The sequence below is a fragment of the Eupeodes corollae genome, chromosome 1 (genome assembly GCF_945859685.1).
Source record: "Eupeodes corollae chromosome 1, idEupCoro1.1, whole genome shotgun sequence".
Lineage (NCBI taxonomy): Eukaryota > Metazoa > Arthropoda > Insecta > Diptera > Syrphidae > Eupeodes > Eupeodes corollae.
The window spans coordinates 164,609,971-164,637,964 of record NC_079147.1 but is presented as its reverse complement, the minus strand read 5'-3'; the positions used below and the strand labels follow the sequence as shown (position 1 = coordinate 164,637,964).

The window sequence follows — 27,994 nt, the reverse complement described above, 5'->3', positions numbered from 1 at the left end:
TCATCTCCTTTTAATATTCACCTGTGCTGGATGCCGGACCATAGAGACGTTCCGGGAAATTGTAAGACAGATAAACTCACCAGAAATGGTACAGTACAAGCCATTCTACCACATTTGGCTATTGCTGATATACTAATCGCTACATGTAAACTATTGCTAATGCAAGACGCTTTGAGCAAGGAAAACATCGATCAAGGTGCTTGTTATCTTTAAGCTGATCGCATATACTCTCGATAGTCGGTGTCATAACCGGACACTGTCTAACATTTAAGCACGCCATGCTTACTTACTAACTTAAGGTGGAGCTACAGTCCGGGGCGGACCTGGGCCCCAAACAACATGCGTCTCCAGCCAGCTCGGTTCCCTAGCTAGCTGTCTCCAGTTTCGCACGCCAAGTTCATTGAGGTCCTCTCCCACCTGGGTGAGCCACCTGAGTCGCGGTCTCCCTCTCCTGCGCCGTCCCTCATGATTGGATTCAAAGACTTTCCGGGCTGGAGCGATGATGTCCATCCGCTCTACATGACCTAGGTATCTAAGCCGTTGGACTTTAATTCTGTTAACTGGATCAGTGTCACTGTACAGTTCGTCATTATATCTTCTCCACCATTCTCCATCTATGCGTACGGGACCAAAAATCACATGAAGAATTTTTCTTTCGAAGCACCCTAAGACGCTCTCATCTTTTTTTGACAGGGTCCAGTCCTCAGCGCCATAAATGAAAACCGAAATGATGAGTGTCTTATAGATGGTGGTTTTAGATGCTCGTGAGAGGACTTCACTTCTCAATTGCCTTCTAAGTCTAAAGAAGCAGCGATTGTCGTTGTCTACGAGGGTCGTTCAATGTATTATCGGTATCGATATGAAGGAAAATGCGAATTCAATTTAAATTGTTTTTATTTTTTAATATAATCTCCCCTAACATCAATGCATTTGTTACATCTTGAGATAAGCTTTTTTAAACCCTCAAAAAAATAAGTTTCCTCTTTCCCTGCAAAATACCCATTTATTGCCGACTTGAGTTCTTCATCATCCGAAAATCTTTTTCCATGAAGACATTTTTTCAAATCCGGAAACAGGAAGTAATCACTAGGGGCAAGGTGTGGACTATAGGGTGGATGTTGAATTTCTTCAAAACCACAATCTCTCACAGCAGCCTTGGAAACTCGCGCCGTGTGAACAGGAGCGTTGTCATGAAGAAGCAACACACCCGCTGCGATGGTGACGTTTTGTCCAAGACGCCGTTTTTCAATGTCCTTTTTTGATGCCAGCATATACTTCGTCTTGCACTCATTGACCACTAAACCCATCTTCTTCGCTTCCGTCGCAATGCTCAAACACGCTCCAATGACATCACGCTTTGATCTTCCAATTTTGTCAATATCATCTGCGTATCCGAGTAATTGGATGGACCTTTGGAAGATTGTGCCTCTAGTGTTGACGGTTGAGCTTTGCACAATTCTTTCCAGAACGATGTTGAAGAAGTCGCATGGCAGTGCATCGCCTTGTCTAAAAACTTTTTTAACATCAAATGCATCGGTAAGATCTTTTCCGACCTTGATAGAGCAGCGTGCATTCTCCATCGTCATTCTGCACAAACGGATAAGTTTGACAGGGATTCCAAAACTAGACATTGCTCGGTAGAGCTTTCCCTATAGATGCTGTCATACGCGGCTTTAAAATCGATAAAGAGATGGTGGGTATCGATTTGAAGCTCCTGGGTTTTTTCCAAGATCTGCCGTAGTGTGAAAATTTGGTCGATAGCGGAATTTCCTGGTCTGAAGCCACATTGATAAGGACCAATCAGGTTGTTGACGAATGGCTTCAGACGTTCACATAATACGGCAGAGAGGATCTTATATGCAATTTTAAGGAGACTGATGCCTCTGTAGTTGGCGCAGTTTAGAGGGTCTCCTTTCTTATGTATCGGGCACACTATTCTGAGATTCCACTTATCGGGCATGCTTTCATCCCACCATATTTTGCAGATGAGTTGGTGCATGCCCCCTACCAAGACATCGCCTCCTGCTTTGAATAGTTCAGTAGCGATGCCTTCAGCTCCAGCAGCTTTGTTTGACTTAAGTTTCACTTCATCAAGGTCGGGTAGTCGGATCTGCGTAGCCGAGGTTGAGTGGTTCTATCTCCCTTACAGCGGAATTCCATTCGTCATCGCCGTTATATAATTTGGAGAAGTGGTCTTTCCATATTCTCAGCATCGACTGCGGTTCTACTACTATGCTGTGGTGGACGTATGAAACTTAGCACTTCAGAGGCGGCATCTCTGATGGCTGCAAGGCAAGGCACACTGTTGAAACTCAAGACTTTTTGCCTGAGTCTGGTTCCAACAACAAATCCACACCCAAATAGACGCTGTCTTTGTTCTCGGTAGCAGTCACCATAGTATATATCGCAGTCTTTTAGTTTGCGTTTGCCCGGTGCATCCCGTTGTCCATATTTCGTTTGCGTGGGTTGTCGTAGCCAGGAAGTCACCCCGACGGCACAACCCCCAACCTGGAGGGCCAGATCCTTAGTGTAACTCCAAGGATAGGGAGCCGGATAAACAGCTCCTTACAGGCCTGGGCTCCGAATATGTCGAAGAAGCCCTATAAGGTGTTCACTAAGTAGTTAAACCTTACTGGAACTGTAGACGTCACCGTTAATTCCATCTCGAGAATTTGTCCGCTGCCACCTGGATAAGGAGAGGTGCCTTAGTAGAGACACCTCTCCCCCCTCTCTCGTTTGCTGCCACCAACAACATTCCACTGGGGTTGGAACCCAATCTCCAGTTGAGGTACTAGGCACTCGATGTTCACCGCGGGAAGGTGAGAGTAGGAGTTGATAGACAGAGGTGGGTTTTGAGATAAACCTGTATGGACGCTTGTGTCCTCTTGAATGCACATGTCTACCATTTAAACATCAACGCCATGCGGATAGTCGTATTCTAAATTAACTTTTGCAGAAGCTGTTTTAATGAGGAAGAGGAGGAAACAGTTCTTCACCTCCTCTTTAAATGCCCTGCTCTAGCTCAAAAACTAAAGAATTGCTTAGGAAAATTATTCTATAACGATCAAAACTACTCCAACACGGACAGCCTCTTTAACATAACCTTACCGAACAAAAGATAGTGTTACTTTTGTATCCTCTTTGTTTCTTTAGTTGTGGAAAGGTTAACAACTACTTCACGGATAATTGCCCCTGAAGTGTCCGTATTGATATTTTGATTTTTTTTCTTTACCATGCGAACAAAGCCACGAGATGCATAAGCTTTTGTTTAAACTTAAAGTCCAGACAAAATTTCACGAATAAAACAAAAAATCTTGTTATAGACACATTAATAAATTTGCTCGCCATTTCCTGAAAACAATAAAAATGGCATAATTCTTAAGGATCTGTTATTTTTTCCTACAAATACAAAAATTATATAGTTTCATATTTCAAAAGGACATCATTGTTGCGCGCATAAGGACACCAGCATAAACCCCCACACAACCAGACAAAAGACAAAAACTTCATAAAACTAATGACATTAAAATAATAGATAACAACATCACCATCGCAAACTCGAAACCCCAACTCAAACTCAAAAAGTCATTAAAATGCAAGGCATTCAACTTGTTGTCCAGCTACAGCATTCGTGTTGGCGTCCAAGTCCAAGTCCATACATCTTCTCTTTTTCTCCGTTCTACGTATAAATTAAATTTCTTCACTTTTTGTTTGGCGATAATTTTTGAATCTAGACAACTTTTCGCCAGTTTAACAGGAACGAGGATAACAATGCAATTGTAACTGTATGTACATGTATATAACTTTACCAGGGCACCATGACTACAATCCTTTTATAGCGTCTTGAAAGAAGATTTGTAAATGAAACAAAAACTGAACTTTAAGTTTTCTACGTTCAAGAGGAAGGACGGAAGGAAGGCATTAGAGTTTAATTTAATTGTGGCTGGTGAGATAAACAGGGTAAGAAACTTAAAAGATTTTACAAACTGTTTTTGTGTATTTTTATGAATGACCATGATGGACGGATCTACCTGAAGTTAAGACTGGATAACTAACGTCTGTTCCATGGGTGGAACTAAGGGGAGGGGTGAGGGGTGATTGGAATGGTTTAAGTTTAAGTTTAAGTTTAAGTTTAAGTTTAAGTTTAAGTTTAAGTTTAAGTTTAAGTTTAAGTTTAAGTTTAAGTTTAAGTTTAAGTTTAAGTTTAAGTTTAAGTTTAAGTTTAAGTTTAAGTTTAAGTTTAAGTTTAAGTTTAAGTTTAAGTTTAAGTTTAAGTTTAAGTTTAAGTTTAAGTTTAAGTTTAAGTTTAAGTTTAAGTTTAAGTTTAAGTTTAAGTTTAAGTTTAAGTTTAAGTTTAAGTTTAAGTTTAAGTTTAAGTTTAAGTTTAAGTTTAAGTTTAAGTTTAAGTTTAAGTTTAAGTTTAAGTTTAAGTTTAAGTTTAAGTTTAAGTTTAAGTTTAAGTTTAAGTTTAAGTTTAAGTTTAAGTTTAAGTTTAAGTTTAAGTTTAAGTTTAAGTTTAAGTTTAAGTTTAAGTTTAAGTTTAAGTTTAAGTTTAAGTTTAAGTTTAAGTTTAAGTTTAAGTTTAAGTTTAAGTTTAAGTTTAAGTTTAAGTTTAAGTTTAAGTTTAAGTTTAAGTTTAAGTTTAAGTTTAAGTTTAAGTTTAAGTTTAAGTTTAAGTTTAAGTTTAAGTTTAAGTTTAAGTTTAAGTTTAATTGATGAGAATTAAATTTAAAAAGTTAAAATATTAAAAATAGGCCATTGCCAATAAATGGAAAGTCGGAAAATAAAACATTGTTAAATGTGAGGTTTGCTAAAAGAGAGAAGTACAAGAACATAAAATCGACATTATTCCCAGAAAATGCTCAATTAATGTTTTGATGATAAATAAAATATATGCTTTGATTACGCTAAAGTTACTGATGAATCAAAAATGAATCCAGAAGTCTTAACAACTTACTTCAACCTTAAAAGTTATTAAGCTATCCCCTTCTCGATTTATAGATCTTTGAAGACGCTTATGCTATAAACATAATTTCCATGCCAGTTGCTGGAGTTGTAGAAAAATGTGTAGAACCATTATTTTTCTTTTTACGTTATTCTTTTGATGAGATGATCTTTTTTTATTTCGGTTTTGCTTCTGTGTATTTTTTAAGTTAAAATTTACGTTGTTATGAATGAAATGGTATTTGATTTCGAAAATTAAAAAAGAAAAAATGAATTTATAGCTATAATTTTGGATACGATGTTGTGCAAATGATTATACATGCGATGGAGCACATGATTGCTGCGGAAAGGAAGCTAAAAAAGCAACTAAGTTTATACAATCATACCTCAGACGAAGGTGTTTCTGAAAGGAAGCTCATATTATTTAATGTTGTTCTAATATCTTTGCACAAATGATAATTTTTTGAATTCACATCAAACTCCGGATTTTGACTTAAATAAAGAAAAAATAAAAGTGTTTCGTTATAATATTTTTATTCTGAATAAGAATGAGATTGTTATAGCTATTCCTATCATACGTTAATCTTTATACTTTTATTATTGTTAAACTTTATGTTGACAAAAACTATATAGGGTAGACCATTCAACCTCACTTACTCACTTAAGGTGGCGCGAAAGTCCAAGGTGGACTTTGGTCTCGACCGCAATACGGCTTCAGCCAACTTGGCCCTAGGTAGACAAAGTCCTTTACTTCCTTAAAGTTATAGCTTTCATCGGCGTATCCGAGTAATTGAATAGACCTTTGGAAGATTGTGCCTCTAGTATTGACAATTCTTTCCAGAACGATGTTGAAGAAGTCGCATGACAGTGCATCACATTGTTTAAAACCTTTTTTGACATCGGTGAGATCTTTTCCGAACTTGATAGGGCATTCTCAATCGTCCGTCCTCCTTACAGACATGACTATACCAAATTCCACGGTTGCACTTTTTGACGTTTAAGCTTTGGGGTCTCGTTTTTGTCAATGAACAAGTCTTTTACCACCTCTTGACTTTTAAAGTTTAAGGTTTTTTTACAAAATTTTTTTTTTTTAGTTTCGAACTGAGGCGTTAGAAGGAGTTTTTGGAATGCAGATTTATCGGTCTTACTTCGTTCCTCATTCTCCATGCGCTCGACAGCTTAAAACATTGCAGCTGGCCTAAAAACAGGCTCTGGAATTCTGGATGCGGTACGTGCGGAGAGGCATATCGTCTGAGTCATGATCTGAAGCGTTATAGTGTTGCATGGGCACTGATGCGTTCTTATGTGTTTAGTCGAGAGGATCTGGATATGGTCCTATAGAGCTGACGGAGCAAATGCAAGCTCAGATATGACGTCTGGTTCGAAGGTATACAGTCCTGTCGCACGAAATCCTGACGTTATACTGTCGTAAGTCAAACTACTTGGTCCCATATCTTGAACTTGCCCAAATGGGATATGAACTCTACAAAGGTAGAGTGATTCATGTATCCTTTTGGTGTCATCATTACTAAAGATCCGATTGGCAAATTTTCCGTGAATTCAGGCTTTAGTTTTTTTCCTTTAAAAAGGACAACTGGTGGAATGGCTATTCCCATTGTGCTGACACAGCCAATAATCGTCACACATTCGGCGTGTTCGTTGGAAATTTGGTGCACCTTCGCGACCCTTTTTGATCTATGACATTTTGTTGGTGGTGGAGCAAGATCCTGTAGCCTTTCTCGTCCACATTTTATATGCTCTCTGGTCTATGTTGGATGTTTAATTTCTCCATTAGGATCCTTACTTTTTCAAAGTGATCATTGACAATGTGCCGCTTTAATTCCTGAGCTCTAGCTGGACTAATCATTTGCGCCTTGCGCACGGACAATTCTGGGTGACATATCATAAATAACAGTAGCTTTTTCCTTCCAGCATAAGTTTAAATGCGCAAAAGCTACTGGGGACGTTATTTAATCTGTAGAAAACGGAAACTTGGTATTGTACATCAGGGACATCAATCGCGCAACAGGCTTTTCTTCATTTGTGTGTGTTCTTGCAGACATGGTTTACTTATGCACAGGAAAAAAAGTACCGTTATTTGTTCGTTTCTGTGTTTTCTGAGAATTGGGCCTTATTAGAAACATGGACTTATTTGGCCCCCGTACCTTACTAAGTATTGACAGTCACTTGAAAAAGGAAATATTTGGACACTAGATCAATTTTTTGGTTTCCAAAAAACTTTTACAAAAAAATGCCTTGAAAATCATTATTTTAGTTTTGTTTGTTTTGAAAAAGGAATTTAATTTGTTGATTTGCAGCTGCAAAGTGAACGTATTACCACTTTTACTTGGATATTGGTGAAGAGTATTCTTCCTGGAAGTACATCACAAACACCGTCAGTAAAGTAATCAAACATTATTGGCCTTAAAATGCAGCCATGGGGAACACCAGCTGTCAGTTCAAACCAGTCTCAGAACTCTGATCCATCCCAAACCGAGACGGTAGATGACTGCAGAAATTTTAAATCTTTATATTATAGTTCAAAATTATTGAACTTACTTAGTCAATTTAACCCTTATTTTTAAAATAGAGGCTTAACCTTAAATATATGTGTTTGCATATAAATAAGTTGGTTGTCCTTAGAGAAAAACGGGCCCAGTGACTTACAACTCTCAACCATTCCTGTGCGCGAATAATGTCAGGTTTGGAAGGGACCTACAGTGTTTATGTCAAATCCGAACGGCTTATTTGAGAAATCACTTTTCATGGCAAGAATTACTCCTGGAGGATTTGTCAATTCTTCTCACAGCTAGCTATAGTGAAAATCCTTTTTTATAACAGGCAGGGATTGAGCGCACAACTTTTGGCAAGAGAGTTGAGAGAAAGTTTACAAGGTCTAAAATTAAGATTCCCCGATGCTTAGGAAATAAGCCTGCCAAAACACAACTATTTTTAGCTTTTTACTATAATAGCCTGCATAATTATGTATTCTAAGGCTGTCTGGTAGTCAACTGATCAGTATTTATTTGGTGATTGGAAAAATTGGTTGGTAATATTTATGAGCATTCCCAACGTCCGGTGACATAATTTTTTTAAATTGTTATTTGCAAAAGTCTTGACACTTATTGATTCGTAATGTTTACCGGTTATTCCCTCTGGAGAGCTGAAAGTAAGACGTATGTTATCTATAGTTGTATAAACTACAGACTTTCTGTCATCAGAAATTTGGTTATATTCTTTGCACCAAAAATATGTATTTTAAACATCCTAGAGGTTAGGTCTTCAAATTGTATTGTTTTTTTTTTCAAGCCGCTTGTTTAAAATTGATTATGTGATTAAATTTTAGGTTTTTTACTTAACAAAAGGGCTAAAAGCTGAAGACAAAAATACTGGGAATGAAGTACTGTTGTTATAGTTTCGGTAAAAGCTATATTAACTTACTAAGGATGCCAACGAGTGTGACAATTCGCTTTGCTAATGGTTTTTCATATTTTTAGCCAGAAGAGCTTTAAAGTCGGACATTAAAGTGCTCAAATAGAAACATTTTTCATATACTAAGAATTTGTCTTCATAAAAATACATTTGAAGTTGAACAATCGAAATACTACACAAATTTTCGTCAAACCTCTCCTCACATGTAAGCCCTTGCTTGTACGATTTTTGCTGAGCTCTATCATATCCCCATTTGAAAATTCAAGACCTTTAAGTCTCTATTAAATTGTCGAAATTTGAAGCTGTGGTCATTTATACCACTCTAATCAACAACGTTCTCAATAATGCATATTATCCGGTCGGTTGGAAAACAGCTGTGGTACATCCTTTCCTGAAAAAGGGGAAGAACAACTTCAATCCGGTGAATCTCCAGTGGATAAGTCTTTCGCCGAGTATCAGTAAGGTATTCGAGAAGGTTATAAATAGAGCTCTGTCCAAGTGGATAGATAGTTCCAGATAATTAGGTCGGTTTTAAGGCGAGACATGACACTATTCATGCTGCGTCTAAGCTTGTTGTTGATATCCAGTGGCACAAATCTAAAAAAAAATGTACGGGTGCTTGTCTGGTTGATCTGGAGAAGGGATTCGACACCGTAGGGCTAGAGGATCTGTATATAAAGTTAAACAGACTTGGCATAAGTAAACCGCTGTTGTATATGCTTAATGGTAGACGGTTTATTGCCAATTTTGACAAAATCTTTGATATTAAAAATGGTGTCCAACAGGGAGCAGTTAACTCGCCGATCTTATTCAGTATTTACACCAATGATCTGATACCAAGTCTGACCCAGGCAATAGCGTACGACCTAATTGCGTACAGAACGTCCCCAACAATTGAGATTATCAAGACACTTTTGCAATGTGACTTCTACAAGATTCAACAATATTGCGATGACTGGAAGTTGAAAATCAACTTCCAGAAATGCGAAACTATTCTGTTCAGGACTGCGCTATATCGAGCTTTAAGAGATACGAGAAACAACTGGCAAAATCTAGTGATCGTTGGACCAAATCGATAGCCACTGGCGAAAAAAAGTGTAGTGAAGTACCTTGGCGTCTGGTTTGATCAGTACTCGTATTTCGACAGACATATGAGTGCTGCTCTGGCCAGAGCTAGGGAAACCTTTGTCTTTACAAAACGTTTTTTTTTAGCAGCCGTCTTGACAGCAGGATGAAGGTGATTTGCTACATGGCCCTTATCCGACCGATGATTGCCTATGGGTCCCCGGTATGGTTCAAAACTGCCACATCTCAAATGGAAAAGATTCAGGTGTTTGAGAGACAATGTCTGCCACGTTGTCTTGTATTACACAGAACACCAGAGTCGGAGTACAAACATTTAATTCCAACCAGGATCTATACAACAGAGCCAACACAAATAGAATAGATAATTTCTTGCTGAAGCTTGGTAGTGGTCACAATTCGAAAGCGATGTCATCGACTAACAGCTTCAATTTTGGGGCTTACTATACCAACAATGAGTATTACGAAAGTACACGTTTAATTGACAATCTTTTGCCGGAAGCTTTTCTTTATTTAGACTTTTAATTCGATTTTTCTCAAAATTTGTCCGAAAGTTGGAAATAATATTTCTTGTGAGTTAGAATTAGCTGGAAGCCATAATCTCAAAGATTTGAAAAGATATTTGAGTCGAAAATCAATTTTACCAACTTTTGTTAAATTTACTTTTAAGTTTTCTATTTTTTGTAAAAAAAATTGTCAATTCGATTTTTTTCAAAAATTTACTTAATATTGAAAACAATATTTTTTAAAAGATGAAGGTTGTTTAAAGTAAATTTCTCAAAGTTTTGAAAAGATATTTGAGTCGAGAATGAATTTTTATCAATAGGTTTTTATTTTTGTGAAAAAATTGTCTATTCTATTTTTTTCAAAATTTTTCCGAATGTTGAAAACAATATTTCTTATAAGATAAGGTGGAAGCCAAAATCTCAAATTTTTAACAATATATTTGAGTCGAAAATCAATTTTTATAAACTTGAGTAATGTTTTTTTAGGTTTTATTTAAAAAAAAAAGCTATCAATTCGATTTTTTTCAAAATTCTACCAGATGATAAAAGCATTATTTTTGGTCGCAAAAAATCGTTTTGGAGATAAAATAATTTTGTATTCGTAAAATTTTCGAGGGTGACAAATTTTTTGTTCAGTTTTTTTGATTTATAAAAAACCGTTCGTTGGATTTACAATATATTATACAAAATTTAAACCAAGTTTTAAGTGTTTTTGGTTCGTAAGATATTTAGGATTAAATAAAATGTTCACCTTTTTTTAACTGTTATGCTAAAAAAATTACACACGCAATTTTCTTAAGAGCCCTTTCTGCATCTTTTTGCCTTATTATCTATATAACAAAATTCATTTGAAGTAGATATCTCTTCGGGTTCTTGAGATATGGACGAAGAAAAAAACTTCGCGAACGTACGTACACACGCACAGACATCTTTCCAAAAATCTTTTATTTCGACTCTAGGGACCTTGAAACGTCAAGAAATGTCAAAATTTTCAATTTGACAAATCGGACCCATTACAATAACATCCTATGTGAAGTTAAACAAAAAACCCAAAACAAAACTAAAAAGCTTACTGTGGCTGTTCTAGTTTGTAAGTAGTTTTAAGTAACTTAAGTATTATAATGAGTTTCGGTTTTTTTATTCAGTTTTAAGGTATTAAGTTCCCAACTTTGTTATTAACTTTATGACGAATAACATAATCTTGACGAGTTGATAATTACGAATCTACAATTAAAGCCAACGTTTTGTCAGCAGAAAGTAACATTTATCAGATGACTCTGTTTCCAGTGATTTCGTACCTTAATTTAAGTATGATGAATACAGAATAATATTTTACAATATTTTAGTGCGTTGGACCGTCATGCAAGGGGTCTTGGGTTCAATCCCTGCAGCCTGTGCCACCTTAGTTTTAAAAAAATTAATTTTCGCGGGTACTACCTCTTGCGAGGAATTGACAAATCCAAATCAAAGCTTAACAAACTGTTCTGTTTACTTTTTCACAACTATCTTTAAACATCTTTCTTGGTATTCCTATCCTTTCACCTGTTGATAAATATGGAATTTCATTTAAAAAAATGAGTTGCAGATCAAATCATTAATTAAGGAAAATTGTACACTTTGGAAGCGGAAAAGGAGCTTGCAACAAAAAACCCTTAAAGAAACCTTAAGTGAATTTGTTGCTTCTTTGGAAAAAACAAATCGCCTAAAAAAGCTTAAAACAAAATCTGAAACTTTAATGTTAGACACCCAACAATCAAAAAGTTTACCACATAGGTTTACCAATTGTAAGACTTTATACACATCTCTTAAACTTGAAATTTTTCTTCGCGACACTATTCTTTTTAATGTTATATGATAAATGTGCATGACTAAATTCATATACCATGAAGAATAATAAGGGTCACTGTGACAATTAATGCTCCAGTAGCAAACATAAATGTCTCAAACCAAAACATCAGCATATAGCCAAGTCTTCTTCTATCAAGTTACTGAAGAAAACATAATTATTCTTAAAATGAAGACGAAGCGAATGAAATAATTTTACCAAGCATTGTCACATTTTTATCACAGAGCACAGTCAGTCAAACATCAGCACTCGGATAGAACTGATGGAATCGGTGCTTAAATTTGCTTTAATTGCTTCAGTATTTTGCAGTAAAAGTTTTACTTTTGCGGTGAAATTCGTCACCCGTCATGATCTGGATTCTACGATCTTCATTAACGAACCATTTTATCATCCGACAAATCATAGGCGAGCTTACAATTTGCGCTATGAACCTTCAGATAAGTCACGTGAAATAAGTTCAACTTCTAACACTTACCTTAATGAAATTGTAAAAGATGAAACTCAAAACATGGATAGTGATGCTGCTAATAGCTACGAAATAACAACCACCGAAGGAGAGACATTATTACCAGTCACAAAATCGCCCATAATGGTGACAGAAGAGACGGCCTCTTCAGAATCTTCTTCTAGTATAATGAGGCCTGATACGGCAGCAGCGGCGACAACGACAGCCAAAGCTGCCCAGATAATCGGTGAAGGCTTAAGGAATCTGCTCTATGGATCTGCCTCTGATGCGACTATTTTCCAAGCTCCCCGTAGTAAGGGAAAGGGATTCTTGAGTTTATTCGAAGTTTTCAAATTCGAAAATTCGAAATGCTCGGTTTCGTTAAGTGACATCCGGCTGTTGCACGGGATATGCTATCACGAATTCGAGTGCAATAGTTTCGGTGGAACTGCTATGGGAGCCTGTGCGAGTGGTGTTGGAGTTTGTTGTGTCTGTAAAATATAAACAATTATTTTTAATAGACTAAAATAATGAAATGTGATTTAAAATAATTCTTATTGTTTTTTAGTTGTAAAGGGATGTGGTGACACAACCGATCAGCAGGTAGTTTACTTTGAAAGTCCTAATTATCCCACACCAGTGACGGAAGCTTTAATTTGTGTTTTAATTGTGAATTTAAGACAAAATGTTCGACAATTGCGTTTGGATTTTTCAATGTTTGAGGTTTGAAATATTTTTTTTTAATTAATTTAATTTCGGTGATACTCAGAGATATTCATTGTTTTCAGTTGAGTCGCCCCACTCAAGGAGAGTGTCTACAGGATCAGTTTGTGGTATCCGGACAGAATGTTAACTTTATAGTTCCAATTATTTGTGGTATCAACACTGGCCAGCATAGTAAGTTCAAATTTGTAAATTGTATATTAATCGATGAAGTCACAGCTAAGACGCGTAGTACCAAGGGCCCGTTTAAGTATAGCTTCAATAATTTAGAACTTAGTATGAAAATAATGGCGACAAATTTTAAACGATTCTGTAAAATAAATCCATTTTTAGCAATTAACTAAGTTAAAATGGTGATTAAGCTAATAAATCCAATTTTAAAAGATTTAAACATATTGCCACGGAATTAAATAAATTAGGTGGCGCAACAGTCGGTAGAAAACCAGGGCCTAGTGACTTACAACTCTCAACCATTCCTGGGTGCGAGTAATTGCAGGGATGGAGGGGACCTAAAGTGTATATGCCGAATCCGGACAGCTAATTTGAGAAAGCACTTTTTCATGACAAGACTTACTCTTGGAGAATTTGTCAATTCCTCGCAAGAGGCAGTACCCGTGAATAAAACTTTAGGTGGCACAGGCAGGGATCGAACTCAAGACCTCTCGCATGAAAGTCCAACGCACCCATCATCATTTTTTTAATTTTTATTTTGACGAACTCTGAGTTTTTAGACATGTTTCGATGCTCGTTTTTTAATTAAAGGCAATCAGCAATTAACTAGTAAGCAAAACGAAAAGAAATGTTTTAGACTCCCCTAGTAAATTGCTAAATGTTTAACAAATTGCTAAAAGGGATATTGTTAAACACTTAACAATAAGTTGTTTTAAATGTGGCGTCAATATACTTTAGCTTTTAAAAATATTAAAATGCACAGAAAAAATATTCTTAACGCTTTCAATAAAATTAATGAGTTATTTTCATTGTTCACGTTTCCAGTTTTTAAATATTTATAGAGAAATTAAAAGGAATCTTCTGTATGCAAAATGTCTGTTTAAAAATGTACTTCTATAAGAATTTTAAATATACCTGTAAAATAAGTTTGTCTTCAAAGATATAAATGCCATTTGATTTGTCAAAAAAAAAACGCGCAATTCATCCCAAGATACAACTCATCCTAGGACATTTCATCCCACAAGTGAAATATACTTGTAAGCATACTTAACGAAAACAATTGTTTATGTATTCAACTATTTCGTTCAATTGTCAAAATAATTTACTTTAAATACAGTTAAAATAATTTTAAAAAAATATTTTAAGATTCAAAATTTTTACTGAAAAATAAGTTTGTCTTCGAAAATTTAAACGCCATTTTATAAATCAAAAAACCTTTGATTTTTTTTAATTATTTTTGTATATATAATCAAATATTGTTAAGGCAATATAAGAGCTTATTCAGAAAAAAAAAAAAAAGATGCTGAGAAAATTAAAAAACAAAAAAAGAGGCAGGGATGCGACCCACACTGATAACTTCCCATCCCGTCTGTCGATTTGTCTTGCTTAAAAGTTTGTCTATATGTACTCGTATCAATTTTTACCAAATTTACGTACTATTTTTTGTAGATTTTATTTTTTATGAAAAACGGACTGTTGGATTTTTATATAAAAATTACTGAATATTGAAAACAATATTTTCTGTGAAATAAAATAAGTTTGAAGCAAATATTTTTAATTTTTGAAAAGCTATTTGAGCCGAAAGTAAATTTTTACCAAGTTTTAGTATTGTTTTTTTTTACAGTTTTATTTTTGGTAAAAAAAATGTCAATTCGAATTTTTTAAAAATTTTACCAAATGTTGAAAATAATATTTCTTATAAGATAAAATTAGTTTGAAGCCAATATTTAAAATTTTTGAAGAGATATTTGAGTCGAAAATCATTTTTTACAAACTTTTATTAATTTTTTTTTAGGTTTTTATTTTTTTGTAAAAAAAACTGTCAATTCGATTTTTCTCAAAATTTGTCCTAATGTTGAAAACTGTTAAATATCAGGGTTAAATCGGAGTGGAAAAAAGACACTTCTGTTCGATAAAATTGTACTTATCGAACAGACGTGTCTTATTTCCACTCCGATTTAACCTTGATATTTAACATAGGTTATGGGCCCAGTCCTCCAAAGCGTGGTTTAAGCTTTTGAATAATTTTTTGGTCTATTTGTTGTGAAAAGTATTAACACCTATTTTTATAGGATTAGTTCCTTAACACAGATAGAGAAATTGAGTACTGACAATTATGCAACCTGGTCGGTGCAGATGAAAAGTCTGCTTATTACTTTGGACTATTGGACTGTTATTGAGGTTAAGTGTCCGGACGATGCTACCGAGAAGTTGAAGTGGGTAGCTGCCGATAAGAAAGCCCTGGCATATTTAACTCTATGCGTAAAACCATCAGAACTTATTCATATTAAGCATTGTAAAAATACCAAAGAAGCTTGGTTGCTTCTTAGCAAATTGTACAATGCAGATGGACCAGCACGAAAAGTTAATTTGTTCAAGAAATTGGTACGCTTTGAAATTGGGTCTAGGGAAAATTTGCAAGTCAAATTAATAATGTTTGCACAATTATTGATAATCTACATGAGATCAATGTTAAGGTATCAGAAGATCTCCTTTGCATCTTGCTCTTGTGTGGTCTCCCTGATGATATGGAAAGTTTCGTAGTAGCGATAGAAAGCAGGGATAAGTTGCCTACATTCGAGCAATTGAAGGTTAAGGTTCTAGATGAAGATCCGAGACGTAGTGAAAAAACTGAACCCAATAGTGAAAGTGTTCTAGCAAAATGTTATGCCTGTGGCAAGAGAAGGCATTTTCAATCACAATGCTATTCGAAAAAGAAAGAATCCGTAGCAGCAGTCTTAAGTCTGTCTACGTCATCAGCAAAACTCGATAAGCAAACCGTTTGGATTCTGGGTAGCGATGCTTCATCGCATATGACAAATGATGAAAAACAGTCCTCTTCGATGGTTCAATCTTATCAAATTGTTGTTTTACCGTCAGGAGAATGTGTTATTGCAAAAGATACCGGTGATATAAAAGTACGATCACGTTCTTGTGACATTATTTTGCGCGATGTTTTGTTTGTTCCCAGCCTACATGGTAATTTTCTCTCAGTGAGTAAAATAATTGAAAACGGGAATACTGTAGAATATAATGAAAAAGAAACAGTTGTAAAAACTAAAGCTAATATTCCCATTCTTAATGCAAAAATTGATAATGGTATTTTTTATGTAAGGTTCCTAAGAAATACTACCGGATGTGTTAATGGTGCTTCAATTAAGATCGATAAACAGTTTGAATAATTGCACTCCAGGTTTGGCCATCTAAACAATAATGATTTGTGCATGTTGTCAAATAAAGACATGGTACGTGGACTGAAGGTCTAAATGCCTCCAAATTTCAGTTGCAGTACATGTGCGATGTGCAAGATTAATAGAAAGCCATTTTCTAGTTTCAAAGAAATTTTCACCAAAAATCCCGTTATTTTATAACGTTTATCGATGATTTTTCCCGGTACACAGTGACTCGTTTTATTAAACACAAATCAGAAGCTTTCGAAATGTTTGGAGAGTTCATGAATATTAGCGGAAAACAAACCTGGGCGCAAAATAAAGTGTGTGAGAATTTATTCAAAGAACATGGAATTGTCCACCAAAATACAGTGAGTTATACCCCGCAGCAGAATGGCATTCCCGAAAGGGCAACAGAACGCTGGTAGAGATGGTGCGGAGTATGCTTCTTAATTCCAGGTCATGTCAAAGTCTTTGGTCCGAACCACTTAACATAGCCACATATATAAGGAACAGATGTCCAACAAAAGCCCTGTTATCAAAGACCCCGTATGAGTGCTGGTTTAGTAGAAAACCATCGGTTTCTCACTTCAAGATTTTCGGCTGTGAAGTTGTGTTTTTAGACAACCAGAGAACAAGGTCGAAGTTTGAACCAAAAGGTACAAGTCTTGTTTTTGTTGGTTATGCCGATTTAACGAAAGCCTACAGGCTTTACAATAAGCAAAGCAAATCTATTGTTATTGCGAGAGATGTCATATTTTTCGAGAATGGTGAACAAAATGTTGTTGGCGAAGAGTTGGATGTCCATGATGATGAAAGGTACAACATATAAGTTTATCCAGCAGAGGATGAAACAGTGAGAAAAGATAATCTCGCTGAGAAGTCTGGAGTAGTTGGTCATGCGACTGAGTGCGAAGTTACTGAAGCTATAGAGGAAAATCATCTTCCAATTGCCTCCGATGATAATAGTTTTTGAGAAGATGATCAAGTTGTTGTAGGCAAACGGAAAAGAGGCAGGCCAAGGATTATACAAACTGGCAACGCTGGACGCCCGAGAAAAAAGTATGTCACCGACAATTTGGAGCTCTTGAACGCTGTGACTGTGACTCCATCCAATGTTTATGATGATATGAAATCAGAAGATAGTATCAAATGGAAACAAGCTATGCACTCGGAGTATGATTCGTTACTTAAAAATAACACCTGGGAGTTGGTAGATCGGCCGGATAATAGGAATATAATTGGATCGAGATGGATTTTTTCAACAAAATTTAATCCAGATGGCACGACTAGTTGCGCAAGGATGCTCTCAAGTTTACGGCGAAGATTTTTACGAAACTTACTCTCCTGTGGCAAGGCATGCAGCAACACGCCTTTTATTGGCACTATCGGCTAAGCACAAGCTGCTGGTCAACCACATTGACGTCGTATCAGCTTATTTAAACGGGGAGCTAGAAGAAGAGGTTTTTATGGAACAGTCCCAAATGTTCGTGAGGAATACAAAATTTGTTTGAAGTTGATATCTCTTCTGGTTCTTGAGCTATGGACAGCGAAAAAAACTTAGTGGACGTACGGAAGTACGTACACACGCACGCACAGTCATCTTTCTAAAAATCTTTTATTTCGACTCTAGGCACCTTGAAACGTCGAGAAATGTCAAAATTTTCAATTTGACCCATCGGACCCATTACAATAATTTCCTGTGGGAAGTTAATAACGGTTGAAAGAAGCCAAGTTAAAAAATACAATTTTAGAGAAAATTAAAAAAAAGTCTATCGGTTTGTTTTTCAGAAAATTCGAATTTTCGTTTTTTAACCAAAAAAATGTATGGGGGCCACTGTTAGTTTTGATCTTAAAAAAATTTGAAAAAAGGCTAACGCGAATCTGCTCAAAACCTTAACTTCCAAGTTTGATTTCAATCGACCCAATGGTTTAGGCTGTAGGATCGTGGACAGACAGACAAAACCGCCGGACAGAAACGCGTTTTTTTTAGACTTCTCTACCATCGTAATATCATGTTTGATTAAAGCTAGAGACTTGAACTAAATTGTATATAATATATTGTAACGTGACACCAAACAGGTATATTTTTTAAAAACAATCCAACTAACGGTTTTTTATAAATAAAAAAAACTGAAAAAAAATTGCCTCAGCGATAATTTTACGAATGAAAAATCATTTTATCTTCATAACAATTTTGTGCAACAAAAAAAAACGTTTTTAACATCTGGTAAGATTTTGAGAAAAATAAAAGTGACAGTGTTTTTACAAAAAATAAAAACCTAAAAAAACAATACTAAAACTTGGTAAAAATTTACTTTTGACTTAAAAAGCTTTTCAAAAATCAAAAATATTGTCTTCAAACTTTTTTTATTTCACAGAAATTATTGTTTTCGATATTCAGTAGTTTTTTTTTTATAAAAATCCAACAGCTCGGTTTTTCATAAAAATATAAAATTCACAAAAAATTTACGCAAATTTGTAAAAATTGATGTTCGGTTCTTGATATCTCTCTAATTAAATTCATTCATCCAATTTGTAAAAATTTAAGAAATGCTACTTAAGTTGGTAAGAATTTGTTTTCGACTAAATATCTATTAAACAAAACTAGATTTTCAAAATAAACTAATTCTTGATATGAAAAATATTGTTGTTAATTTAAAAAGTTTTAAGAATAAAACAACTTTTTTAACCCCACACGAAAACCTACAAACTTTTAAGCAAGGGCAATTGACAGACGGGACTACCAAAAAGAATACATTTTGCTGCCCCAAACTACAGCCACACAGGTAGATAGTAACCTACACACCGCCCTTTATATGTTCCTTAATCATGCCCCTGTGTTTTGAAAGATAACACTGAATTAACTGAACACATGGATGCTTGAACAACAAATGTCAGGTTTTTGATTATCATTTGCATATTCTCTTTTTTAGCTGACGTACTTTTAATCTTTGATAACTAAATGACTTTACTCAAAACCTTTGCCTATTTTAAGTTTTTAAAATCGTTTATTTCAATGCATTAATTTTTAGTTTATGTCGACGTTGATAACGCAATCGAGAACAGAGTGTACGTATCAGTCTTCGCCAAAGGTAGCAGTCCCCGTTCTTTCAACATAAAAATTACTCAGGTTTGTTAAATGTTTAAGGATATCCTGATTATTTTTTTTCTGATGAATCAAATAAACTTTTATAGTTAGAAAGAGATTTTGCTCCAGACGATTGTCTACAATTCTATACGGAGCCCGAAGGTTACATAAAATCTTTTAACTACGATCAATTTGGAACTATTGTTGAATCCGGAGAAGCAACATATCTTGTAAGTTTTGTTTTATCATAAATGAATTGTCTTTAAATTGTTTTTAACGTTAATTTATATTTTAAGAACAATTTAAACTATGCTATTTGCATCAAGCGCGTCAAGCAAATGTGCACGATTTTGTATCAGACAAATTCAAATGGTGAACCGAATGATTTCCAAATAGTCAACAAGGATGATGGTAAGAAAATTCATAATTTTAATCCTTTTTAAATCGTATAATTTAAATATTTTGTTATTCCAAATCTATATCGTGAAAATGTTTTCTATACAAATTAAAAGTACAGTCAAACTTCCGTATAGTGAATTTGCACGGGACCAGAAAATTATTTCGTTATATAGAAAATTCGTTATACAGAAATTTGTTGTTTTTAGTTTTGTAGAAAACAGTGATCTTAGTTTGGATAACATTCTTCCATTTTACATTCCATACTTTGAATGTATGGTCTATGACTGAAACAGGTTTGCTCTCTTTTCTCAATATGTTCGTCAAAATACGTTTTCAGTAAAGTTGTTTTAAGTTAAGCTGAAGTAAAGAAGTCATGTTGGGAGGAAAGTAAGTAAGTTCAATATTTTTCAATTTATCTTTTACATTCTTAGGATGCGCCGTGCAGTTATCAACAAAAAAAGAACCTTCCTCTTTTACGAAAGAAATATTTTATCCAACTTTAAAAGCCATTTTGGAAAAATTTTATTTGTCATCCAGGCTTATTTATTGAACTCATAATTTACATCCAGAGCTTTTATTTCCTTAAAATATCTTGGATTTTTGACTTTCCCTATAACAAGCAATTAAAGCTTCATATTGCTTGCTACAAGGACAGTAACTCTCTCTTTGCTCTGTTTCCGACCAAAGCACTCTTATTTTTAATTTATATCGTTTATAGGGTAAGCTTATGAAAAACAAACCAGTCTCAACACCATTAAAGATGTTTTTGCTCAAATTTTGTTATCAATCGTGGCAAAACATTTATAATCCAATCATCACGATGTGTTTTGACATCTGCACTTTCCCCACATAGTGTTTTTTGAACAATTCTGTGTCATTTCTTAAACTTGTCTAACCATCCTGTACTTGCTTCAAATTGTTCGCGTCCCATTGCATTGGTGAACTCCTTGGTTTTTTGTCTCATCAATGGTTTAGAGATAGGAAGATTCCTACCACGAGCGGTGTCGGTTATCCAATTCAGCATTGCTTCATCAAAATCCTCGAAAAGACATTTCTTATTTGAAAAATGAGATTTGGTAATTAGCAACAACATTTATTCGTTGTAAAGAAAAATTCGCTGTATGGACATTTGTTATAAGGACACCAAAACACACCAAAAAAGTAACCAAAAATATGTGTACTCAAAATCAATTTGTAATAGAGTGATCTTTGTTATGTAGAAGTTCGTTATAGGGAAGTTTGACTTTCTTAGTTTTAAGTTGATTTTTTTTATTTTCAAGATTTCCTTAGTTGCTATTTCGAGCTGACCGTTGCAATGTAGAAATTTCTTGAATGTTTGTGTCAGTATTCTGCGCATTCAGAAGTTTTCTTTCGCCTTAAATAACATAAAAATCACTGTTGTGTTTACCTAATCAAGTTCACCATATTACCAAATTCCACCTTCTGCAAGGCTTTTTTTTAATCCGTTCGTCGGGGGTAAGTCTTCGAAAGTGGTTATTTTTCTGATTTTGAATTTTCCTGCTTGCCATTTTAAGCTTTTTTAAATGCATTTTCAAAATCAAAACCCCGATAACGTTTTTTTCATAAGGTATTACCAAAAGCTTCATATAACAAAATATCATAAGATTTCCCCTGATACTTTAATAGTTTTTAATTGCGTTTTTTAACAAAAAAACACCAACAACTTGTTTGCTATAATAGAAAACTTGTCCTGATTAGAATGTGCATCTTTGACGATCTTATAGGAATGCTTGTTTAATCTAAGGCATAGCCAATTTTTTGTATTTGATTTTTGATGAAGCATTATTTTCCGGTAGCTCTTAGACTATCTAGCGACATGAAAATAGATTCAAGCTTACGACATTTGAGCTACTACCATTCAAGCTACACAATTTATTTACACCATTTTAGCTAAACCACAATCACATTATCATGATAAAATGTACCTTAAAAATCAATTGAGATATTTAAAATTCTTAGAAGAAATCGATAAGGAATTTAAATTCTTTGAGGCTCTACATTTATCACTATTGAGAGCATATAAGCTGAAAAGCCATTTGAAATACATATGTAAGTACATATAGAGATGTACTAACGGCCAAGTCCTTGACAACGTTCTAGTCTCTTAAACTCGGTTTATTGGAAAATTGGAAATCGTTGGAATTCTAACTCATTTCCTTATCAAGTTCTCGAGCGTTAAAACTCTGATTAAGATCTCAGTTTTAGAAAAAAAATTCGATTTATTAGAATTTGGTTTAGATTTTTTTTTTATTTTTTAAACGATCTAATGATGAGTTAATAGTTATTTAATGTCAGAAATGTACATATGTCAAAAACTTCCAGCGGGTTCTATAAAAGTAGGTTAATATTAGTTAGAACTTTGTTTTATTAAAACGAGATATAAGTTTTTGAAACTCAATAAAAACTTTACACTGAGGTTTAAGGAATCTATGGAAATTGAAGTAATGCAATTTCAAAACCAAATCTTAAAGTGAGGCTGGGATGCGACCCACTTGATAACTTCCCTTTTCGTCTCTCGAATGTCTTGGTTAAATGGTTGTATGCTTTCGTGTTGTGTCAAAAAAGTTGTCAGTTGAATTATTTAAAAAATTAAAAATTACCAACAATATGTACGGTTGTAGTACCCGTGGCATGATGGTAAGTGCGTTGAACTGTCATGCAAGGGGTCTTAGGTTCAATCTCTGCCTATGCCACCTTAATTAAAAAAAAAAAAATTTTCGCTTGTACTGCCTCTTGCGAGGAATTGACAATTCCTTCAAGAGTAATTCTTGTCATGAAAAAGTGCTTTCTCAAATTTGCCGTTCGGATTCGACCTAAAATTGTAGGTCCCTTCCATTCCTGACAACATTACTCGCACACAGGAATGGTTGCGAGTTGTAAGTCACTAGGCCCTGGTTCACAACGGACTGTTGCGCCACCCAATTTAATTTAATTTAATTTAATTTAACAATATGTTGCATTTTGTGAAATAGTTTAATTTCGAAAACTTTTTTTTTAATTTTTAGTCGGAAACAAAGTTTTATCAATTTTAGTAGCATTTCATAAAAGTTTCATGTCTTATATGTATGAACAAATCCAAATTAGTTGAATAAAATTAATTTGAAGTCAATATCTTCTATAATTTACGAGATATCGAGAACCGAGCAACAATTTTAACCAATTTTGAGTACTATTTTTTGTACATATGAAAAAACTGAGTGTTCATTTTTTATTATTTATATTTTCTGTGAGACAGAATTAGTTTAATATTTTTAATTTTTGAAAAGGTATTTAAATTGAGCGTAAATTTTTACGAAGTTTTAGTATTATTTAGTCCGTGTACTCACGTTTGCACGTCCATAAGTTCGCGACGTTTTTTCCGTCGTCAATAGCTCAACAAACAGAAAAAGGGGCAGAAAGATGCAGAAAGGGCTCCAAGATGCAGAAAGGGCTCTAAGACAAATCGAAAAGTACTTACTTAAGGTGGCACTACAGTCCGGGCGGACCTGGGCCTCAACCAACATGCGACTCCAGCCAGCTCGGTCCTTAGCTAGCTGTCTCCAGTTTCGCACGCCAAGTTGGTTGAGGTAATCTCCCACCTGGGTGCGCCACCTGAGTAGCGGTCTTCCTCTACTGTCCCTCGGGATTGGATTCGAAGACCTTCCGGGCTGGAGCCTTGATGTCCATCCGCTCTACATGACCTAGCCATCTAAGCCGTTGGACTTTAATTTTGCTAACTAGGTCAGTGTCGCTGTACAGCCCGTACAGTTCGTCGTTATATCTTCTCCTCCATTCTCCATCTTTGCGTATGGACCAAAAATCACCCGAAGAATTTTTCTCTCGAAGCATCCTAAGACGCTCTCATCTTTCTTTGACAGGGTCCAGGCCTCAGCGCCATAAATGAGAACCGGGATGATGAGTGTCTTATAGATAGTGATTTTATATGCTCAAGAGAGGACTTTACTTCTCAATTGCCTTCTAAGTCCAAAGAATCAAATTTAGTCTCCATCGTCATTCAGCACAAACGGATAAGTTTTACAGGGATGCCAAAACTAGACAGTGCTCGGTAGAGCTCTTCCCTATAGATGCTGCCATACGCGGCTTTAAAATCGATAAAGGATGGAGGGTATCGATTTGAAGCTCCTGGGTTTTTCCATGATCTGCCGTAGTGTGAATATTTGGTCGATAGTGGGCTTTCCTGGTCTGAAGCCACGCTTCAGACGTTCACATAATACGGCAGAGAGGATCTAATACGCAATGTTAAGGAGACTGATGCCTCTGTAGTTGGCGCAGTTTAGAGGGTCTCCTTTCTTATGTATCGGGCACACTATGCTGAGATTCCACTCATCCGGCATGCTTTCTTCCGACCATTTGCAGATGAGTTGGTGCATGCTCCGTACCAAGTCATCGCCTGCTGCTTTGAACAGTTCGGCAGCGATGCCGTCAGCTCTAGCAGCTTTGTTTGATTTAAGTTTAGATATAGCTATCTTCACTTCTTCAAGGTCGGGTAGGCGGAATTGTTGATCTGCGTCGCCGAGGTTGAGTGGTTCTGTCTCCCTTACAGCGGAATTCGGTTCGTAATCGCCGTTGTATAATTTGGAGAAGTGATCTTTCCATATTCTCAGCATCGACTGCGGTTCTACTACGATGTTCCTTGATCGTTTTTTTTACCTTTTGGTAAAATTCATGAACCTCATTCCTGTTGTGACATCCCTCTATCTCCTCGATCGCGCGATTCTCATGCTCTCTTTTTTTCCATCTAAGAAGCCGGTGTTCCTCTCTACTCTTCTGCTCGTAGAGCTCGCGAACAGCTCTAGTCCTTTTGTGCAGCGCCGTTTTGTATTCCTCTTGTTTCCGTGCGTGTGCTTGCCGGCATTCGTCGTCAAACCAGGGGTTTCGCTGTGGTGGCCGTGTGAAACCTAACACTTCAGAGGCGGTATCTCTGATGGCTGCAAGGCAATATTGCCACTGGTTTTCAATGCTTAATGCAGGCAGCATAGGACTCCTTAAGAGGTTATTAGAGACTCGATCGGAAAAGGACATGGCAGTTTCTTGCGATTGTAGCCGTCTTACGTCGAATCTTCTCACTTCCTTGTTTTGGCTTAGATCGGGATATCCGTAGCCGTACCTTGGCTACATCGAGGTAGTGGTCCGAGTCAATGTTGGCCTCTCGGAATGTTCGAATATCCTGGATACTGGAGAAGTGTGCGTCGATAGCAATGTGGTCAATCTGGTTGACGGTTGATTGATCAGGATACTTCCATGTCCCCTTGTGGATATTAAGATGCGTGACCTGCGTTCTAGCTACCAGAACGTCTAGCCCCGCAGCGAAATCGACCAGCCTGAATTCGTTGTCGGAGGTAGTGTCGTGCAGGCTGTATCTCCCGATTATGCCACCAAAAATGTCTTCTCTTCCTAGCTTGGCATTAAAATCTTCTAAGACAATTTTAATGTCATAGCCAGGGCACTACTCATATGTCTTGTTGAAGAGCTCGAAGAGTATGTCTTTGGTGTCTTCATCTTTCTCCTCTGTTGGGGCATGCGCGCATATGAGGCTTATGTTGGCGAATTTAGCCTTGATGCGGATTGTCGTCATGCACTCGCTCACACTGTTAAAACTCAAGATTTTTTGTCTGAGCCTAGTTCCAACAGCAAATCCACACCCAAACAGACGCTGTCTTTGTTCTCGGTAGCAGTCGCCGTAGTAAATATCGCAGTCTTTTAGTTTGCACATCCCATCGCACTTCTTGGATGGCTGTAATATCTGCCTTGCAGCAGTTTAGGGCTTCCGCTAATTGTTCGGCTGCACGTGGTCTGTTAAGGGACCTAACATTCCACGTACATATCCGAAGTTCGTTTGCGTTGGTTGTCAACAGTGAATCCATCCGTATCCGAGGCTTGTTGGTGCTTCGAAACTTAAGGTATTTTGTACGTGGTCAGGAAGTCACTCCAACGGCACAACCCCCAACCTGGAGGGCCAGATCCTTAGTTTAACTCCAAGGAAGGGGAGCCGGATAAACCGCAAAAACAAATCGAATAGACCGTTTTTTTTATAAAAAAAAACATTACTCAAAGTTGGTAAAAATTAAATTTTGACTCAAATATCTTTTCAAAACCTTGAGATTATGGGTTCCGAATAGATTTAACTTATAAAAAATATTGTTTTCAACATTCGGACAAATTTTGAGAAAAATCGAATTGACAGATTTCTTACCAAAAATAAAAATCTAAACAAAAAAATCAATAAAAGTTACTAAAAATTGATTTTCGATTCAAATAACTTTTTAAAACTTTGCGATGTTTGCTTTAAACTGCTTTTATATTTTAGAAAAATATTGTTGTCAATATTCAGTAAAATTTTGAAAAAATCGAATTGATTGAAACTTCACAAAAAATAAAAACTTAAAAGAAAATCAAACAAAAGTAAGTAAAAATTGATTTTCGACTTAAATATCTTTTCAAAACTTGAGATTATGGCTTCCAACTAATTTTAACTTATAAGAAATATTGTTTTCTACATTCGGAAAATTGAATTGACAATTTTGTTCACAAAAAATAAAAACCTAAGAAAAAACATTTCTAAAACTTGGTAAAAATTTACTATCGACTCAAATGGCTTTTTAAAAATATTGTCTTAAAACTTTTTTTATTTCACTGAAAATATTGTTTTCGATATTCAGTAGATTTTTTTTATAAAATAAAACAGTCCGTTTTTTCATAAAAAAATAAAATCTACAAAAAGTAGTTCGCGAAATTTGGTAAAAATTGATGTTTTAAGTTCTTGATATCTCCCAAACTAATTTCATTCTTCCAATTTGTAAAAAACTAAGAAATGGTACTCAAATTGGTAAAAATTTGTTTTTGACTAAAAATCTATTTAAGAAAACTAGATTTTCAAACTAAACTATTTCTTTATATGAAAAATATTGTTGGTAATTTAAAAATTTTTAAGAATTATTCAACTGACAACTTTTTTAACCCAAGACGAAAACCTACAAAACTTTTAAGCAAGACAAATCGACAAACGGGATGCGAAGTTATCAGTGTTTTTTTTTTTTTTAATTGTATTAGTTTTGTATCACGTCACATTATCCAATTTAAAATTTAATTCAAGTTGCTAGAAGTATTGGTTCGTGAGATATTTTGGGTTAAAATTTTGTTTCCTTTTTTTTTAAGTGATGAGTAAAAAATATAACCACTAAATTTATTTTAGTGTCCCTTTTACATCTCTTTGCCATATTATCTGTTTAACAAAATTAATTTTGAAGACGATATCTTCACTGTATCTTGAGATATGGCCTTAAGTACACACGCCCAGACATATCTAAAAATCTTTTATTTAGACTCTAGGGACATTGAAACGTCGAGAAATGTCAACATTTTCAATTCGACAAATCGTACTGATAACAATTACTTCATATGGGAAGTTTTAAAACAAACTATCTCCAAATTTTTCGTGAAAAGTACACAATTTTAAAAAAAACTTTTAAGGTTTCTAGAGACCTTTTCGTATCGAACCTTCATAGTTAGTTATTTTGTCTATACTATCCTTCAAATGATCAATATATTGGATTTGACTCTCATTATGTATAAACGTTTTTAGATTTCTTGATAAGTTTTGTTTATCCTTAACATAAATCTGCTGTTTCTATATTTTTATATTCACAGAAGACAATGACATTATTCCCAAAGACCAAGCTGGCGCTGGAGCCTTTGCTTGTCCCAACGATTTCATTATACTCAATCAAATACGACTTTGTGGTGAACGAATAAATGATGGCACTTTCGACGAAGACTTCACAAAAAATGCAGATGTTCGTGACTCAACAGGTGGACCAATAATTGCATCCTTTCGCAGCGATTCCGCATATGTTGGTCGAGGTTTCTTTATAATGTACAAACAAGAACTTTGTATTTAAAAAGACAGATATTTAATTTATTTTTATTTAAATTTAAATTATGAAAAATTTTAATAAAAATGTTCCTGGATGATAAGGTGCACGTAGTCACGAGCGACGTACATCTTTATAACAACTTTCATATAGATAAATGTTAAAAGCATATCAAATGATGAGTAAACACAGTTCACAGATGCACATAAGGGCACCATGATTGCCTTGAGGGGTTTTATTGTACTTTTTTGTTGTCTGAATTGTGATAGCATGGGAGCATTGTAAGTCCTTT

The 27,994-nt window shown here is 35.2% G+C and overlaps 1 protein-coding gene across 1 annotated transcript; it reads left to right on the top strand.

The window, feature by feature from the left end:
- Positions 1–30: 30 nt before the first annotated feature.
- On the top strand, positions 31–27,729 carry LOC129946631 (uncharacterized). The gene is made up of 8 exons (XM_056056886.1): positions 31–196; positions 12,036–12,749; positions 12,825–12,979; positions 13,045–13,153; positions 19,356–19,453; positions 19,519–19,641; positions 19,708–19,822; positions 27,479–27,729. The coding sequence occupies exons 1-8, from the start codon at positions 31–33 to the stop codon at positions 27,727–27,729; spliced, it is 1,731 nt and encodes a 576-aa protein (XP_055912861.1).
- Positions 27,730–27,994: the final 265 nt, after the last annotated feature.